Source organism: Vitis vinifera, chromosome 17 (genome assembly GCF_030704535.1).
Source record: "Vitis vinifera cultivar Pinot Noir 40024 chromosome 17, ASM3070453v1".
Classification (NCBI taxonomy): Eukaryota; Viridiplantae; Streptophyta; class Magnoliopsida; order Vitales; family Vitaceae; genus Vitis; species Vitis vinifera.
Genome location: NC_081821.1, coordinates 8,427,581 through 8,446,791, shown reverse-complemented (window position 1 = coordinate 8,446,791; position 19,211 = coordinate 8,427,581). Strand labels below are relative to the sequence as shown.

The 19,211-nt window shown below is 36.7% G+C and overlaps 2 protein-coding genes across 3 annotated transcripts in view; one reads left to right on the top strand and one right to left on the bottom strand.

Moving 5' to 3' along the window:
- Positions 1-2,624, top strand: part of LOC100251846 (DExH-box ATP-dependent RNA helicase DExH14) — a 56,911-nt gene extending 54,287 nt beyond the window's left edge. For both annotated transcript variants that reach the window (XM_002284093.4, XM_010664950.3), the window contains 3 exons: positions 909-1,058; positions 1,123-1,257; positions 2,126-2,624. In XM_002284093.4, coding sequence (XP_002284129.1) covers positions 909-1,058; positions 1,123-1,257; positions 2,126-2,215 — 375 coding nt within the window. In that variant the 3' untranslated portion in view covers positions 2,216-2,624. The remainder of the gene's footprint in view (positions 1-908; positions 1,059-1,122; positions 1,258-2,125) is intronic.
- Positions 2,625-12,057: 9,433 nt separating this feature from the next.
- Positions 12,058-14,485, bottom strand: LOC100263810 (flavonoid 3'-monooxygenase-like). Its single transcript, XM_002284115.5, has 3 exons — positions 13,915-14,485; positions 12,982-13,434; positions 12,058-12,886 (listed from the first exon to the last, which is right to left on the bottom strand). Exons 1-3 carry the CDS (start codon positions 14,347-14,349, stop codon positions 12,245-12,247), a joined length of 1,530 nt encoding a protein of 509 aa, XP_002284151.1. The 5' UTR covers positions 14,350-14,485; the 3' UTR covers positions 12,058-12,244.
- Positions 14,486-19,211: the final 4,726 nt, after the last annotated feature.

Sequence of the window (19,211 nt, the reverse complement as noted above, 5' to 3'; positions counted from 1 at the left end):
GTTTTTGAAGTTTTCCTTGTAGAAGCAATTCTTCAAATAGAAAAAATCAGATGAAGATCCGAAGGAAAATCCTATATTTAAGGGACCATCTGGATGGATTGTGTCTTCTATTTCTATAACTAGAACTCTAGGAACTTGTAGCTGTCTTTAAATTTCCTGTGAAAAATAGTGTGTTTGGTCAATTGGTAGCAGCAGCAATTACTTTTGAAACACACAAAACAGATGAATGCATCAGATGATATTAGGGATGAGACTGGAGGTGGTCATGATGATGGTTGTGACGGGGGTGATTGTGGTGTGGGGAAAGTAGTGGTGGTGATCTTTGTTTGGGGAGACTAGTGGTGGTGATCTTGGTGTGGGGGTATCATGGTTATTCTCTTTAGTCACAATGTGAGCCTCAGGATTATGCAATTTTGTTTTCTGTTTGATTGTGATTTAAAAATTTGTATGTGTGAAACCTGTTTTTCTTTGCCTTCTCTATTTTTCTCATTTTCAAAATTCAAGAAAACATGTTGAGATAGTGATTGGAAATTCCAGATGTAAGACTGCATTCAAGTGAAATTCCAGATCTAAGACTGCATTCAAGATAAGAGCCTAGTTGATTATATCATTATTTTTTAGCGCAAAAAAGAAAACAGAAAGTGGTTGAATTATGTCAGACTCTTGGGTTTCTGTATTTCCAAATTTCAAATCTAAATTTGGAAGCTGGTTGTGTCAATCTGATTCTGTCAGTTCTTTGGATTGACAGGAATCACTTTATTAGCTTTTCAAATCTAAATCTGCACCACACCTCTCTTTGTTTTTTGTATTAGCTTTTCTGTCAAATGGATTGTGCTTCCGTTTTCTTGCCTTACAGTTGGGCATGTCCACTAGTTTCTGTCTGAGCATTTTGTTCATCATTTTCTCAGGATCTGCAGTATTTCCCCCATGTTCGTGTGATATTAAAGCTTCAGAGAAAGGACGCTAATGGTGGAAAGTCTCCCACTCTGAATATTAGATTGGAAAGAATGAATTCCAAGCGGAAATCCTTGAGAGCTTTTGCCCCTCGATTCCCAAAGGTAAAAGTTCACTTTGTTTTAGTATCATTATCCATAATGCAATTAAGCTATCACTTCTTTACAGGTCAAAAACGAAGCTTGGTGGCTGGTTCTTGGTAACACCTCAACCTCCGAACTCTTTGCTCTGAAGAGAGTTAGTTTTGCTGACCGCTTAGTCACCCACATGAAGTTACCATCATCAACTCCAACCAATCTCCAGGTACTTTCACATCTAATTTCCAACTTACAGTTTTTACTTTGTTTTGTTTTTTCCTTCTGTTTCTTTCTATAATACCTTCACCCTTAATTATACACAGTAAAGAGGTTTTATTTCATTTGCCTTTTTGCCTGGAGGTGGAGAAAATCACTGAAGAAGAGTTAAAAATTCATCATCATTTTTCCTTCTGTTTCTCTATAATTATACCCTTAATTATACATGGTGGAGAGGTTTTATTTCATTCGCCTTTTTGCCCGGAGGTGGAGAAAATCACTGAAGAAGGGTTAAAATTCATCATCAGTATTAATTTTATAAACCAAAATTGCCCTATTGTAAACTAGTACTGTTGTCTGTTACTACTGTTATTATTATTATTTAAAAAAGGCAAGAGAAACATCATCATCATCATCAATATTATTTTTATAAACCAAAATTGCCCTATTGTAAATGAGTACTGTTGTCTGTTATTATTATTATTTTTTTTTTATCAGAAACGAAGAGAAATATATTAATAGAAGGAAAGATACAGGAGAAAGAAAAGAAAAAAAAAACAAAAGAAACCACTAGAAGGATGAGAGGTCCTTCCTACACAATCTGAACAACAGAAAAAACACCCAACATTAGCTAAAAACAAAGAGAAACCCCCACAAACTCAAACTTGTGAAGTTATTATTATTATTATTTAAAAAAGGCAAGAGAAACCTGAGTTCCCCAAAATTGGACCATTGTAAATAGGTACAGTTGTCTGTTACTAGATGTGATTTAAGAAATTTTCTTGTGATGATACTTTTTCTCTGCAGCAGAAATCTACAATTGTCTGGTAATTCTCTGATTTGATTGGATAAAAATGTTGTCTTTTTTTTTTTTCCAGGGAATGAAGCTGATTTTAGTTTCAGATTGTTATATTGGGTTTGAACAAGAGCACTCCATCGAAGAACTTGATGGATCTCAGCAACTGTAATCAGGACTCTTGACTAGTTTTGGACCCAAGACATCCAAATACCACAAGATTTTGAAGCTTCCAATAATAGGTATTTGTAAATTTAACATCGAACCTCACCTTCTTCATCAACACCAAGAGACAAAACAGTATTTCCAGGTACTACTAATTATTCCCCTAGAATGAAAAGAGTGGCCAAACCAATTGCTCTTCAGTTCCCTAGCTTCTAATCTCTCCATTTACATGTCAGATACCTAGTTTTTTGAAGAGATTTAATGCCATCTTGGTTGATATAAAGAGTAATACAGTTACTGCTCAGTTGCCTTCATTTTGGAATACTATTTATTAGTCTGTGTTTCAGTCATCTATTAAGTATGAAGGATGATTGTAAGTTAAATTGCAATACCAGAAGAAAAACTTGTCATCTGTATACAGTTTCATGCATTGATATCATGTATGGAGCATTGATTTCAAAAATACAAATAAATAGGACTAAGGTATAAACGATAAGACTTAAAATTGTATATGTGACATTACCTGATTTGTGGTGGCTTTAGTACCTATTGAAAAAAAAATGACGTATAAAAATACTAACCTTCAAAAATGCCTTTTCTATTTACTTGTAATCTCAGTTTTTCATTTTTTTTAAATCATTTATTTTTTCTACCCTACAGACTCACCCATCTTCCCAAATGCAACATCTCGATTTTATTATTATTTTAAATAAAATATTATTAATACTTATCATCTATTAAGATATTAATATCTATCTTTTATATTTTTAATAGATTATTATCATTTTTTAATATATATATATTACCAATTTCATCATTACATTATTTATTAAAATAATTATTATCCATTTATTATATATATGTATATATATATATATATATATATCTTTATAATTTAATATTTGTTTAAGGTGGATAAAAATTTGTGTGAATTTTTCTATTTATAGATGCTTTATGCTTCTATCCATCAATAAATCATTAATTAAATGTCTTGAACTTTTCTTTAATTAATGTGTGTTTTTTTAAATATATATATATATATATAATTTATTATCACTGAAAATGAAAAATAATCAAACCAAAACCTTTGGTAGCATGTAGGGGAAATTATATTTTATTTTGAGTTCCTAATCCTAATGTTGAAAAGATGGGTTACTAAATTAATTAGAATACGTTTGATAGTAATTTTAGAAAATATTTTTAATAATAAATTTTTTTAAATATTAAAAATATTATTTAAAATCACTATCAAATGGGTTATCAATCTCAAAATTGGTTCCATATTTTTCCTACGACGTGGTGAAACAATTGGTCGAAGGAAATCATTTTAATAGTTGAAAAACAAGAATCTATCTCTTTCCATTTACACGCATAAGCAAGATGCATAAAAACTTGTATGTAGTTTTTTTAATTGAATATTTTTTTGAATTATTTTCGTAGAGAAATGAGTAATAAAAAATTATAATGAATCAAGATTGGAAATTTATTTCGTTACGCGAATGAGGAAAAAAGACATAGTTGTGTTGTTCAAACTTGTGTTATTCTCAAAATAATGGCTAGTAAGAAAAAACCATACACGACCATGAAGCTTCAAAATATATGAAAATGAAATGAAAGAAAATTTCAAAATTTCATATTTAAATGGGAAGACATTCGCAATGATGGGAAAATTTTTCCAAGAACGAGTAGACATTAAGGACGGATTCTTAACCTATGTAATTTTTCATCAAAGGCGGCAGGATAAAGAATGTATATGGATCGGTAACCATCGGCATACGCCACAACATGCGCGCTCTGCTGAAGTTGGAGTATGGGTTTTTTGTGAGGAGGCCGGTGGGTCAGCTCAGCTTTGGCATAGCGCACGTGAGGGGCCGACCGGTTTGTGAAATGAATGCATGACAGATGAAGCTACTCCCGTCTTGTTCAGTTTTCGTGCTTTTATTGGTCGTTGGCACACGGTCATATTCACTTGCCGCATTGCACGACTCCTTAGATTGTGATGGCTTCTTCGCCGATCTCCTTATGAGTTTTGAGGATATTCATCATATGACTTTCTTCTCCTACACTCGACGTTGACATTGTGGGGTTATTAATTTAAATTTTAAGCCGACATATTGCATTATTAGATAGCTCCATGAGAGTCAACGTTTACAATATTAACGTCCAGGTGGCTGAGGGAAAACCCATCACGAAACTACTACACTCGATCGCTCTCCAACGTCATAATTATTCAGCCAAATCCATCATCAAGTTTTCTATTTTAATCATGGGAAAACAACCTCATTTACTTCCCGAAACCTTGGGGTGACAGCCTTGGCTGTGGGTGCACCATTAGTGGGGCGGCTCGTTGTAAGGTCAGCCCTGTTGGGCTTTGTGGAGCCTAGTTTTGTTTGATCCGGTTTGACGACCCGACCCGAATAATATTGCATGACTTTTTTAATGGGAGATTTATTGAGGCCTGTTGGGCTCGTTTAGCCCATTGTGGAACCACCCTCTGTAATTAGGGTTTTTTAGTATGGTAGTGTTGTCGTGCTATATATATATATAGAGAATATTGTAGCCGCCAGGTTGTACCCTGTATTCTTCCCTGATAATAGTGATATCCCTGCAACTCCGTGGACGTAGGCAAATTGCCGAACCACGTAAATACTGTCTTGTGTGTGTGATTGTTTTTCTTTGGCGTGTGTTTTCTCTAATTTTTTTTGTTTCTCACGGGTTGGGAATTCGGTTTAATTCCCTACAACTGGTATCAGAGCCTAGGGTTAGGTTTGAGTGGGAGCAATGGCAGAGGAAGCAGGAAAGGCGTCTGGAATAGAAAAGTTTGATGGCACAGACTTTGCGTATTGGAGGATGCAGATTGAAGATTATCTCTATGGGAGGAAATTACATCTGCCTCTTTTGGGGACAAAACCTGAGAGTATGAAGGCTGAGGAATGGGCGCTTCTTGACAGACAGGTTCTAGGAGTTATTAGGTTAACTCTGTCTAGGTCTGTTGCACACAATGTTGTAAAGGAGAAGACCACAACAGATCTGATGAAGGCTTTGTCCGGTATGTATGAAAAGCCGTCCGCAAACAATAAGGTGCATCTGATGACAAAATTGTTCAATTTGAAGATGGCAGAGAATGCATCAGTAGCACAACATCTGAATGAATTTAATACAATCACAAATCAATTGTCGTCTGTAGAAATTGATTTTGATGATGAGATTCGTGCTCTGATCGTCTTGGCTTCTTTGCCAAATAGTTGGGAGGCAATGAGGATGGCAGTAAGCAATTCTACGGGAAAGGAAAAGCTCAAGTACAATGATATACGAGATTTAATTCTGGCTGAGGAGATTCGCCGAAGAGATGCAGGTGAAACCTCAGGATCTGGTTCTGCCCTAAACCTTGAGACAAGAGGCAGAGGTAATAACAGAAATTCAAATCAGGGTAGATCAAATTCCAGAAATTCTAATCGGAACAGAAGCAAATCTAGATCAGGCCAACAAGTACAATGCTGGAATTGTGGGAAAACAGGTCACTTTAAAAGGCAATGCAAAAGCCCTAAGAAGAAGAATGAAGATGATTCTGCTAATGCTGTAACAGAAGAGGTACAGGATGCATTACTTCTTGCAGTAGACAGTCCACTTGATGATTGGGTTTTGGATTCAGGAGCTTCGTTTCATACCACTCCACACCGAGAAATCATACAGAATTATGTTGCAGGTGATTTTGGTAAGGTGTATTTGGCTGATGGTTCAGCCTTGGATGTTGTGGGTCTGGGAGATGTCCGGATATCGTTGCCCAATGGGTCTGTTTGGTTACTAGAGAAGGTTCGACATATTCCTGACCTGAGGAGGAATCTGATTTCTGTTGGACAACTTGATGATGAAGGACATGCAATACTATTTGTTGGTGGTACTTGGAAGGTTACAAAGGGAGCTAGGGTATTGGCTCGTGGAAAGAAGACTGGCACTCTGTATATGACCTCATGTCCAAGAGACACAATTGCAGTTGCTGATGCAAGTATTGATACAAGCCTATGGCACCGCAGACTTGGTCACATGAGTGAGAAAGGGATGAAGATGTTGTTGTCAAAAGGAAAACTACCAGAATTGAAGTCCATTGATTTTGACATGTGTGAAAGTTGCATCTTAGGAAAGCAAAAAAAGGTGAGCTTCTTGAAAACTGGCAGGACACCGAAGGCTGAAAAATTGGAACTAGTACACACTGATTTGTGGGGGCCTTCTCCGGTTGCATCCCTAGGAGGTTCAAGGTACTACATCACCTTTATTGATGACTCAAGTAGAAAGGTATGGGTTTATTTTCTGAAAAATAAATCTGATGTATTTGTAACTTTTAAGAAGTGGAAGGCCATGGTTGAGACAGAAACAGGTTTGAAAGTAAAATGTTTGAGGTCAGATAATGGAGGAGAGTACATAGATGGAGGATTCAGTGAGTATTGTGCTGCACAGGGAATTAGGATGGAGAAGACCATTCCTGGGACACCACAGCAGAATGGTGTGGCTGAGCGCATGAACAGAACTCTCAATGAGCGTGCTAGAAGTATGAGGTTGCATGCTGGACTACCAAAAACTTTTTGGGCTGATGCTGTTAGCACTGCAGCTTACCTGATAAACCGAGGACCATCAGTTCCCATGGAGTTCAGACTTCCTGAGGAGGTTTGGAGCGGTAAAGAGGTGAAGTTTTCACATTTAAAAGTTTTTGGTTGTATTTCTTATGTTCATATTGATTCTGATGCTCGTAGTAAACTTGATGCAAAGTCAAAAATATGTTTTTTCATTGGCTATGGTGATGAGAAATTTGGCTATAGGTTTTGGGATGAACAAAACAGGAAAATCATCAGAAATAGAAATGTAATATTTAATGAACAGGTTATGTACAAAGACAGGTCATCTGTAGTGTCAGATGTTACAGAGATAGATCAAAAGAAATCTGAGTTTGTCAACTTAGATGAATTGACTGAAAGTACTGTCCAAAAAGGGGGTGAAGAAGATAAGGAGAATGTAAATTCACAGGTAGATCTGAGTACACCTGTAGTTGAAGTTCGCAGATCTTCTAGGAACACTAGACCTCCGCAGCGTTATTCACCTGTTTTAAATTATCTCCTGTTGACTGATGGTGGTGAGCCAGAGTGTTATGATGAAGCCTTGCAAGATGAGAATTCAAGCAAGTGGGAGTTAGCCATGAAGGATGAGATGGATTCCCTGTTGGGGAATCAGACATGGGAACTGACTGAATTGCCAGTAGGAAAGAAGGCTTTACACAACAAGTGGGTATACAGAATAAAGAATGAGCATGATGGTAGCAAACGTTACAAGGCCAGATTAGTTGTTAAAGGGTTCCAGCAGAAGGAGGGCATCGACTACACAGAGATATTTTCTCCAGTTGTGAAGATGTCAACAATTAGACTTGTACTTGGAATGGTGGCTGCAGAAAACTTACATCTTGAGCAGTTAGATGTGAAGACAGCATTCCTTCATGGTGACTTGGAGGAAGACCTTTACATGATTCAGCCAGAAGGGTTCATTGTTCAGGGACAAGAGAATCTAGTCTGCAAACTGAGAAAAAGCTTGTATGGCCTTAAACAAGCTCCTAGACAGTGGTACAAGAAGTTTGACAATTTTATGCATAGAATTGGGTTCAAGAGATGTGAAGCTGATCACTATTGCTATATTAAGTTCTTTGACAATTCTTACATCATATTACTGTTGTATGTGGATGATATGCTTATTGCAGGGTCTGACATTGAGAAGATTAATAATCTGAAGAAGCAATTGTCCAAACAGTTTGCAATGAAGGATTTGGGAGCTGCAAGGCAAATCCTTGGTATGAGAATCATTAGAGACAAAGCTAATGGTACATTGAAGCTTTCACAGTCAGAGTATGTGAAGAAAGTTCTCAGCAGGTTCAACATGAATGAAGCTAAACCAGTGAGCACACCCTTGGGTAGTCATTTCAAACTAAGCAAAGAACAGTCACCAAAGACAGAAGAAGAAAGGGACCATATGAGCAAGGTGCCCTATGCCTCAGCTATTGGCAGCTTGATGTATGCTATGGTGTGTATAAGGCCAGACATTGCACATGCAGTGGGAGTTGTGAGCAGATTCATGAGTAGGCCTGGAAAGCAGCATTGGGAGGCAGTCAAGTGGATTTTAAGATATCTGAAGGGTTCATTAGATACATGTCTTTGCTTCACAGGTGCAAGTTTGAAACTACAGGGTTATGTAGATGCTGATTTTGCTGGTGATATTGATAATAGAAAGAGTACTACTGGGTTTGTTTTTACTCTAGGTGGTACAGCTATATTATGGACTTCAAATCTACAGAAGATTGTTACTTTGTCTACTACAGAAGCTGAGTATGTTGCAGCAACTGAAGCTGGAAAGGAGATGATTTGGCTACATGGTTTCTTAGATGAATTGGGTAAGAAGCAAGAGATGGGCATTCTACACAGTGACAGTCAGAGTGCAATTTTTCTTGCAAAAAATTCGGCTTTTCATTCAAAGTCGAAACATATACAAACAAAATATCACTTTATCCGTTATCTTGTTGAGGATAAACTGGTAATACTTGAGAAGATTTGTGAATCTAAAAACCCTGTAGACATGTTGACTAAGGGTGTCACTATTGAGAAGTTGAAGCTGTGCGCAACTTCAATTGGTCTTCTAGCTTGAGGACAGGAGGATGAGTTGTAGGGATGAGGGATCGTTTCTTGGAGGATAGCGGTTTGATGTTGGTGATTGGACTAGTCTCCAAGTGGGAGATTTGTTGGGCTTTGTGGAGCCTAGTTTTGTTTGATCTGGTTTGACGACCCGACCCGAATAATATTGCATGACTTTTTTAATGGGAGATTTATTGAGGCCTGTTGGGCTCGTTTAGCCCATTGTGGAACCACCCTTTGTAATTAGGGTTTTTTAGTATGGTAGTGTTGCCGTGCTATATATATATAGAGAATATTGTAGCCGCCAGGTTGTACCCTGTATTCTTCCCTGATAATAGTGATATCCCTGCAACTCCGTGGATGTAGGCAAATTGCCGAACCACGTAAATACTGTCTTGTGTGTGTGATTGTTTTTCTTTGGCGTGTGTTTTCTCTAATTTTTTTTGTTTCTCACGGGTTGGGAATTCGGTTTAATTCCCTACAAGCCCATATGCTTTATCCATGTTCAACTTCTCCGCAATCTGGCCTTCTAGCCTTCCGACACAAAGATAAAACAATGTGTAGTATCTAAAAGGTCATTTTCATCTCATAACTTTTTCATTTCTTAATCTAAAATATTTATAGAAATATTCTTAATAACTTTGTTTATTCTATAAAAAAAAATATAATATTTCAATGTTGTATTAACTTAGAAAATATTTTATATGATATTCTATGTAAAAATGAATCTTTACTAATTAAGAATTTGAGATATTTTTCAATAATTTTCATATCAAATCCTATGAAGTCAATTTTCAATCTCTCCATGAGACAGACTTGTTATACCATATCAACACGATAGAGCAATTGACTTCACTTTTAACTAAAATTCTTTTTATCTTCAAAAGTCCTATACAAGTTTGTTACGCTAACAAAAGCTTTAATATAAGCAATGTTAGATTACACGAGATTTTAACGTGGTTTGGTCAATTATTCATATATTCACACACGAGAGAAAATCTTTCAATTATATCATAGATAACATTATAGAGAACAAAACCAGATATAATTATTGGGTTCTCAAAACATTTTTTCACTCCTTGTATTCACACTTAGAACCACGAGTCATCTCGCTTCATTGAGTATCTCCCAATCTTTACTAATTAGGAATTTGTGACACTTCCCATCATGCACCATCTACAATCCTAAGCTCAAATAAATGTACGAAAAAACTCAATAAAATGGTCTTAGGTATACATTTTCAAATGTTATCATTTGTATCGTAATCTCATTTATTCGTATTCTTACACTATGATCTTATTTGTTTGAATCTTCATTACTTAAATATCATTATATAGATTTTGTATTTTTATTCAATTTAATGGACCGAATTTGAAGTTCTATATCTAGCATTTGGATACTTGCATACCTTAACACTTCCTTTTAATTAATGCTTAAGTAATAATAAGTAACACTAAGTAAGATAATTGTTTTTGTATGATCCATATGCCCCATATGCCCCACAATTTTTCAGTTCCTAGTCTACGACATAAATCTGAGTGTATGTAATTTTTTTTCTCATGCTTGCCCACTCTCTATCTTAAGTGTCAAGATTTTGAAAAAACTATTGCAATTTTAAAAAATATTTATTAAAATATCGCACTTTTGAAACTACTTCCAAATGTATAGTAATTTCAAAAACTTAAAAGTAAAAGTTGCTTTTTGAAGAGACAACTTAGTTGAATTTTAAAATTATCTTTTCAAAAAATAATTTTCATATTTGAATTAAAGTTGGTTTTTTTAAAAAGACAATTTTTAATTGATATTATAAAAAATATAGTAGATTTGAAAATAGTTTTAAAAGTGATATACTTTAATAAATGTTTTTTTTTTCAAAATCCCTTCAATTAGACCTTTAGGATCAAAAATCCCAACACGAGTTCTCATCCCACCCCCAACTTGCAAATATCATTTTAATAAATATTATTAATTTATGTATTTAACAATATATTGAGAGAGAAAGAAATGAACGTGACAAGTCCACTTTTTTTAAATTTATTACAATGATATAAGTAATGTTATAAATTTTTATTAATGCAAATTAGTAATTACGAATAAGAATTTATTTATGAAAAAATAACTACATGGTACATGAATTTCAAAAATATCTAATTTTAATTTATTTAATATTGTAATTAGATTAATAATTAGTTTCCACGCTACTCTTTAATATTTTCAAAAATTACCTATTTATGAAAGATATTGAAAGCTAGGGAAGAATTGATTTAGTCAATTATTCATGGGGTTTTTATAAATTTGATAATTAATTTGTAAAAAAATTAATATTAAAAAAATTAAAAGATACCACATGATCTAGAGAATATATAAGATTAAATTAATTAATTTATTATTTATTTTAAAAATAAATAAAAATTACTATATTTAAGCATTCATGATCACAACACATCTAGAGGTTCTATTTCAATCATTATAGTGATAATCAAATCTATTAAGAGTTGTGATGCTTCTTGAATATGCTAAAATTCTTCAAGAAACATATTGGATATTTTATTCAATCATTTTGGATACAAAGATGCATTTTCTACATCTTTAAAAGAGAGAGAGCCTTGAGGAGGAAGAGACTTCTCTTTTAAAGTCACTTTCTTTATGAAGGAGTGGTTTCAACACACTTTTTACAGCATGTCAGTAGGCTTTATTGACTTTTGAGCATATGAGAATAAGGGTAATTGGACTCGTCTTTTTAGACACAAGTCGATCAATCTGGTTATCTGATAGGTCAATACACTTTTTACGGTATGTGAGTAGGCTTTATTGACTTTTGAGCATATAAGGATAAGGGTAATTGGACTCGTCTTTTTAGACACAGGTCAGTCAAGGAGGTCTTCTTCTTTTATAGTCCTGGTTCGGATGAAGTGATTTTTATTTTTATTTTTTATTTATTTTTATACATTTTCAGGTATCTTTGTTTGAAAGGTGGGGTATTAAAGATATCAATGTTTGGAGCCTCTACTTCTCATCCAATAAATCATATATACTACCTTTGACTTGTTATATGGTTTTTTGTGAGGAGGCTTGTTGGTCAGATGACAGATGAAGCTACTCCTTCTTCCCTGAGTTTTGGGGACATTATTCATCATATGACTTTCTAGTTTCTTCTCCTACGCTCGATATTGTGAAGTAAATATTTTAAATTTTAAACCAACATATTGCATTATTAGATACCCCTTGAGAATCATCGTTTACAGTATTAACATGCAGGTGGTTGAGGGAAAACCCATCACAAAACTACTACACTCGCTCTCTAACATCATAATTATTCAGCCAAATCCATCACCAAGTCTTCTACTTTAATTATGGGCAAACAACCTCATTTACTTCCCGAAAACTTGGGGTGACAGCCTTGGCCGTGGGTGCACCATGAGTGGGGCGGCTCGTTGTAGGGTCAGCCCATATGCCTCATCCATGTTCAGCTTCTCCGCCACCTGGCCTTCCGGCAACTCCCAGTTGAACGCATGAACAAGCGTCGCGGTTAACAGGTGCACCATCCTCAGTCCCAAGCTCATCCCCGCGCATATTCTCCGGCCAGCCCCGAATGGAATCACTTCAAAATCATTCCCTCTCACGTCCGCATTTGGTCTTTCCCCTCCTGGGAGGAACCTGTTGGGCCTGAATTCTAGTGGCTCCTCCCACACCTCTGGGTCCCGCGCTATGGCCCACACGTTCACTAGAAGAGTGGCGTTTTTGGGGATGTGGTAGCCGTTGATCTCACAGCTCTCCGCCGCCATCCGAGGGAGGGAGAGGGGCGTGGATGGGTGCAGGCGGAAGGTTTCCTTGACTATGGCTTGGAGATAGGTAAGTTTGGGCAGGTCCAAATCAGTTACAAGCCTGCCTCGGCCCACCACTGCGTCCAGCTCTTGTTGGGCTTGGGCCATCATTTCAGGGTGGCGAATGAGCTCTGCAATGGCCCACTCCACTGTGCTGGATGAGGTGTCAGTTCCAGCTGTGAACAAGTTCTGCCATGTCAACAGACGGTTTTCATCAATTTCAGGTGCCAAATTACCACAAGAAGTAGACGAAACAGTGACAGAAAATGGATAATGAGAGATACCAAGAGCAAGGCTTTGATCTCAACGTCGGTGAGCTTGCCTCCCTCACCGTCGGCATTATCCTTCAGCGAGATCAACGTGCTGAGTAAGTCCACGTGACGCTCGGAACCAGCAGAGCCGCTGATCTTGTGCTCCTCCACGATGGCGCCCAGGAAAGCGTCAAACCGAGCATGGAGCTTCTTCATCTTGGAAGCTACGCCCTGCAGGTCCAGCCATTCCAGCGCCGGCACAAAGTCGCCGATGTTGAAAACTCCGGCCAGGACCATCAGCTCCACCACCATCTCTTTGAACTCGTCGGCCTTCGGATCTTCGCCTCCGCTGCCGTCGCCGAACACTCTCCTGCCTAACATCACCCGCCCTAGGGCGTTGGTAGTGCACACGTTCAGCAGCTGCCCCAACTTCACCGGCGTTTGACCCGCCCTCGCAAGTGCGCGCATTAGCGCCAAAACCTCCTCCTGTACGTCACATAAATTTTCATCTACTGATTATTTTTCTAATCATCAAAATTGGATAAAACTCAGCGGCAACTCATTTGTCAGTTCAGTATTTTTATAAAACAAACATTAAAAAAATATAATTTTAAATATTAAATGGTAAAGTCTCGCGTGAATGCACGGACTTCCACTGCCGGAGGAAAACAACCTTACTAAAAAAAATCATTAAAAAAATAGTAATAATAAACTTGTGGAGCCGGGCCTTCTTCAAAAAGATGTGTAGTGTATACAGAGAGAGTGGAGACTGCAAATACTCTGACAGGACTAGACAATGATGGTGAACACATGCTATTATTTTCTTACATGTTTTTATGGAAAAATGAAATCTGTGTAACCAGATCTTAATTTGCGATGAAATAATAGAAGCGATCAGGAAGAAAAAACGAAAAATGGATTAAAATTGAGAAAGGATTCATTTCTGAGAGAGATTAAGCTAGGTACCTGTCGGATATGGCGAAAATCATCCAAGGCTTGGCCAGAGAAGAGGTGGACGGAGCAAATCTTGCGGAGCATGCGCCACCGGGGGCCGTAGGGAGCGAACACCAGATCCTGATAGTTGTAGGCGATATGCTTGGCACCTGAATTAGGAGGCCTGTTGGAGAAATTAGCATCATGAGTTTTCAAGAACTGAGCGGCAACGGAGGCGGAGGCGGCCACCACGACGTCGACGAAGCCCATACGGAGATGCATGAGAGGGCCGTAGGTTTTAGCGAGCGCAGCAATGGAGTGGTGAGGGACGGGGCCCAGGTGAGGGAGGTTCCCCACAATCGGCCATGGCTTGGGCCCCGGAGGGAGGCGGACAGAGCGGCGCGTGAGGAAGTGGTAGAGGAGAATGCAGAAGAGAGCCGTGCAGAAAATCAGCGCCAGGGGATTCATGGCTTCTTGGCTTATCTCTGAGTCTCGGCTCCTGAATCCAGAGAGGAATATAAAGGGAGATTCGGGGTTAGCTAAATCAAAGATGACGGGTACAAGTGTGTTCTAACTAAGAGCGTGCTCCGTGCGCGCTGTTGTAGCTGAAAAATTATATATATTTTAATATCCATTTTTTGACCAAGAACGCAAAATAAAATATTATTTATTATCAGAAAAATAATCAACCAAAATCTTTGGTAGCAAGTAGGGAAAATTATATTTTATTTTGCGTTCTTGGTCCTGATGTTGAAAAAATGGATATTAAAAAACGTTTTTAATAATAATTTTTTAAAATATTAAAAATGCTATTTAAATTCACTGTCTCAAAATGGTTCCACAATTCTCCCAAAATATTCAGACGTAATGAAAGAATTGGCCCAAGGATATCATTTTAATAGTTGAAAAACAAGGATGTATCTCTTTCCTTTTACACACATGAGCAAGATGTATAACAACTTGTATGTAGTTTTTTTGAATTATTTCATTAAAAAATTATAATGAATCAAGATTGGAAATTTATTATGAGGAAAAAAGACATAGTTGTGTTGGTCAAACTTGTATTATTCTCAAAATAATGGCTAGTAAGAAAAAAATCATACACGACCATTCAAAATTTCATATTTAAATGGGAAGACATTCGAAATGATGGGAAAAATTTTCCTAGAACAGGACGGATTCTTAACCAATGGGGCAAAGAATGTAAATGAATGCAGGACAGATGAAGCGACTCCCGTTCAGTTTTCGTGCTTTTATTGGTCATATTCACTCGCCGCATTGCACGACTCTTTAGATTGTGATGCCTTCATATTCATCATATGACTTTCTTCTCCTACGCTCGACATTCATATTGTGGGGTAAATAATTTAATTTTTAATCCGACATATTGCATTATTAGATAGCTCCTTCAGAGTCAACGTTTACAATATTAACGTCCACGTGGCTGAGGGAAAACCCATCACGAAACTACTACACTCCATCGCTCTCCAACGTCATAATTATTCAGCCAAATCCATCATCAAGTTTTCTGTTTTAATCATGGGAAAACAACCTCATTTACTTCCCGAAACCTTGGGGTGACAGCCTCGGCTGTGGGTGCACCATTAGTGGGGCGGCTCATTGTAAGGCCAGCCCATATGCTTTATCCATGTTCAACTTCTCCGCAACCTGGCCTTCCGATACTAAGATAAAACAATGTGTAGTCTCTAAAAGCTCATATTTATCTTATTAACTTTTTCTTTTCTTAACCTAAAATATTTATTAAGATATTTCTAATAACTTTGTTTATTCTATAAAATAATATAATATTACAATGATGTATTAATTTAGAAAATATTTTATATAATATTCTGTGTAAAAATAAATTTTTATTAATTAAGAATTTGAGACATTTTTCAATAATTTTCAGACTAAATTCTATGAACTCAATTTTCAATTTTTTCCATCAAAGAGACATTTTATATCATATCATTACAATAGAGCAATTAACCTCACTTTTAACTAAAATTCCTTTTATCGTCAAAAGTGATATACCAGTTGTTGAGATATTAGGAATACTTTCCTTGTATCATTCTTTCCTTATGTCATTCCTTTCCTTGTATCATTGTTTCCTTATATCATTCATTCCTTGTATCATTTTTTCCCATTCTTAGAATGATGATTACCCTTTATATATACTCTGTACATGAATGAATAAAAATATGAATGAGAAAAAAAAAAACCTCATTCATTAATTTGAAGATGGTATCAAAGCCATGGAACTGAAATCTTGGACAGTTGCCGGAAAACTGACATTGTCCTACAACCTGGCATGCTTATTTGTACTTTCAGTGTCTTCTACTATTTTTTTCTCTATTATTTGATTTTCTTGAAAAATCTTTCTTTCTATTTAGGGTCCCCTATTTTTTGTCACTTTCTTCCTACATCACCAGTTGAATATATATTATATTTAATCATCAAAAAAAAAAAAAAAGTGAAAAAAATACTATTATTTTTCAATCTGAAGGTACTTTTAATCTAGGAATTATTTTGATTGAATCAAACTATGACGTTTGGTCACAACTTATGAAGATGCATATTGTTGAACGGGAAAAACTTTCCTACATTCGAGGTAAAACAAATCCACCAAAAGAGTCAGAAGATAGATATGAAAAATGGTATGCTGAGAATCAAAAGGTGAAGAAATGGTTGTTAATGTCCATGAGTCAAGAAATTATGAAGTGTTACTTACGCTTACCCACCGCTCAAGAAATTTGGAGTGCATTATCAAATGTCTTCTATGATGGAAGCGATGAATTACAAGTTTTCACTTTGAATAAAAAAAGTATTCACTTCCAAACAAAGCGGCAGGTCTCTTTCTGAATATTACGGAGAGTTAACTGAGATTTTTTGCGAATTGGATCATCGGGATAAGGTGGTCATGAAAGACCCTGATGACATTACAACATATCGGAAATCCATTGAACAACAATGGGTGCACATCTTTCTTGCTGGATTGGATGGTGACTTTGAGCAAGTTCGAGGAGAGATTCTACGCAAAGATCTTCTTCCCAATTTGGAAGAATGCTATGCACTGATTCGACGAGAGGCAGTGCGTCATGCTAGTATGAAAACATAATATGACAATCCTGACACCTCATCTATGGTAGTCCGACAGCGATCAACCCAGAATTGGCAGGACCAATCCAAGACCAACCATCCTAAGACGGGCCCTAATATTGATAAGTCAACCTTCAAATGCACTCACTGCAATAAGACTGGTCATACCAAGAGTTGTTGCTTTGAAATTGTGGGATATCCAGACTGGTGGGATCATAATCGTGATCAACGGAAGAAGAATTCCAAGAAAACCTCGACTGCAGCTATTGCCGAAATAAAAACAGAGGCTAATGTTACTGAGAATGTCTCTGCATTGGTAGCCAATATAGATTATGATGGTAAGTTTTTGAATACTTCTACACCTGTTATTAATAGTGCATGGATAATTAATTCTGGTGCTACAGATCATATGACTTTTGATTCTAGACAGGTCTCACCCCTTATACCTTCCTCACAAAAAATTATTTCCACAGCCAATGGTAACACAACCCCAGTCATTGGGGAAGGATCCTTAACTCTTACTGATACTTTGAATTTGGATTCTATTTTAGTTGTTCCATCTTTAGATTACAATTTTTTGTCAATTTCTCAAATCACTGCAGCATTATCTTGTATTGTCATTTTTTGGCCTGAATTTTGTGTTTTTAAGGACATCCAAACAAGACAGACGATTGGTTGTGGTATTAAGTGGAAAAACTCTATTACTTGGACTTGCAGTCAAAGGATTCCAATAAATTACGACAAGCCTTGATGATAGATGGATTTGAGGGGGAGGAGAAAAAGTCTGAAATTTGGTTGTGCCATCGACGCTTGGGACATGCTTCCTTTGGCTATTTTAAAAAATTGTTTCCTAATTTGTTTGCAATGAGTGATATTTCTGGTTTTCGTTGAGATATTTTTGAATTGGCTAAAAGTCATCGTACTTCGTTTCCGTTAATTTTGAATAAAAGTCCGCTTCCTTTTATGGTTATACATTATGATGTTTGGGGCCCATCCAAAGTCCCAACTTTGAGAGGCTCGCGTTGGTTTGTTACTTTTATTGATGATTGTACCAGAATGACCTGGTTATGCTTGATGAAGACCAAAGATGAAGTGAACTTGTTGTTTCAAAATTTTCATAAAATGATTGAAACTCAATACAATGCAAAGGTTCGGGTTCTGCGTAGCGATATGGTGGAGAATATCATAATTCTGATCTTCAAAAGTATTTGGAAGGACATGACATCATTCATCAGACTACTTGTTCCAATACACCCCAGAAAAATGGAGTCGTTGAACGAAAAAATCGGCACTTGTTAGAGGTTGTTCATGCTTCCTTGATAGCAGCAAAAATGTCGATATCTTATTGGGGAGAAGCAATCATATCTGCTACATACTTGATCAATCGGGTACCTTCCAGTTCAATTGACTTCCAAACACCTCTCCAAGCTCTTACTAATGTTGTAGTTGCCCCAACCATCCCAAATCTACCTCCTCGTGTTTTTGGTTGCATGGCATTTGTGCATCTACACAAACACCAACGCACCAAGTTAACTTCCCGTGCATTGCAATATGTGTTTGTTGGATATGCATTGCACAAAAAGGGATATCGATGTTATCATCCTCCAACTCGACGAATGTTTATTACAATGGATGTGGTGTTTCATGAAGATTCAATGTATTTTTCATTTGAGTCTGAACTTCAAGGGGAGTACTATAAGGAAATTCAGACTCTCGATTATGATATCTCTAAGGAGGATGAATATGGACAATCTAAACTAGTGAATAAAGAAGCGGGTGAACCAGGTAGTAATGACCACCCAGAAGCTGAAGAAGTGATAAAAGAGGGGAGAGACAGTACAATTGAACCATCCGAGCAATTTGGGTCTAAAGATGCCTTCACTGAAATACCAAACCAATCGTCGTCTGTTGAGGGTGTTCTTAATTTGGAACCTAATCCATTCACAAAACGGTTTCCACACCGTCATAATAGAGATATTCCTAAACCCACATATGAACCTAAATTGTCTACCAATGTCAAATATCCCATGAGCAACTATGTATCTAACCATTGTTTGTCTGAATCAAATAAGTCATTTGTAAATCAATTATCTATTGTAACTATTCCTAACAGTGTGCAGGAAGCCTTAGCTAATCCAAGGTGGAAAGCAGTCATGAATGAAGATATGAAATCATTATAGAAGAATGAAACATGGGAACTCGTAGAATGTCCACCAGGAAAGAAGCCAGTT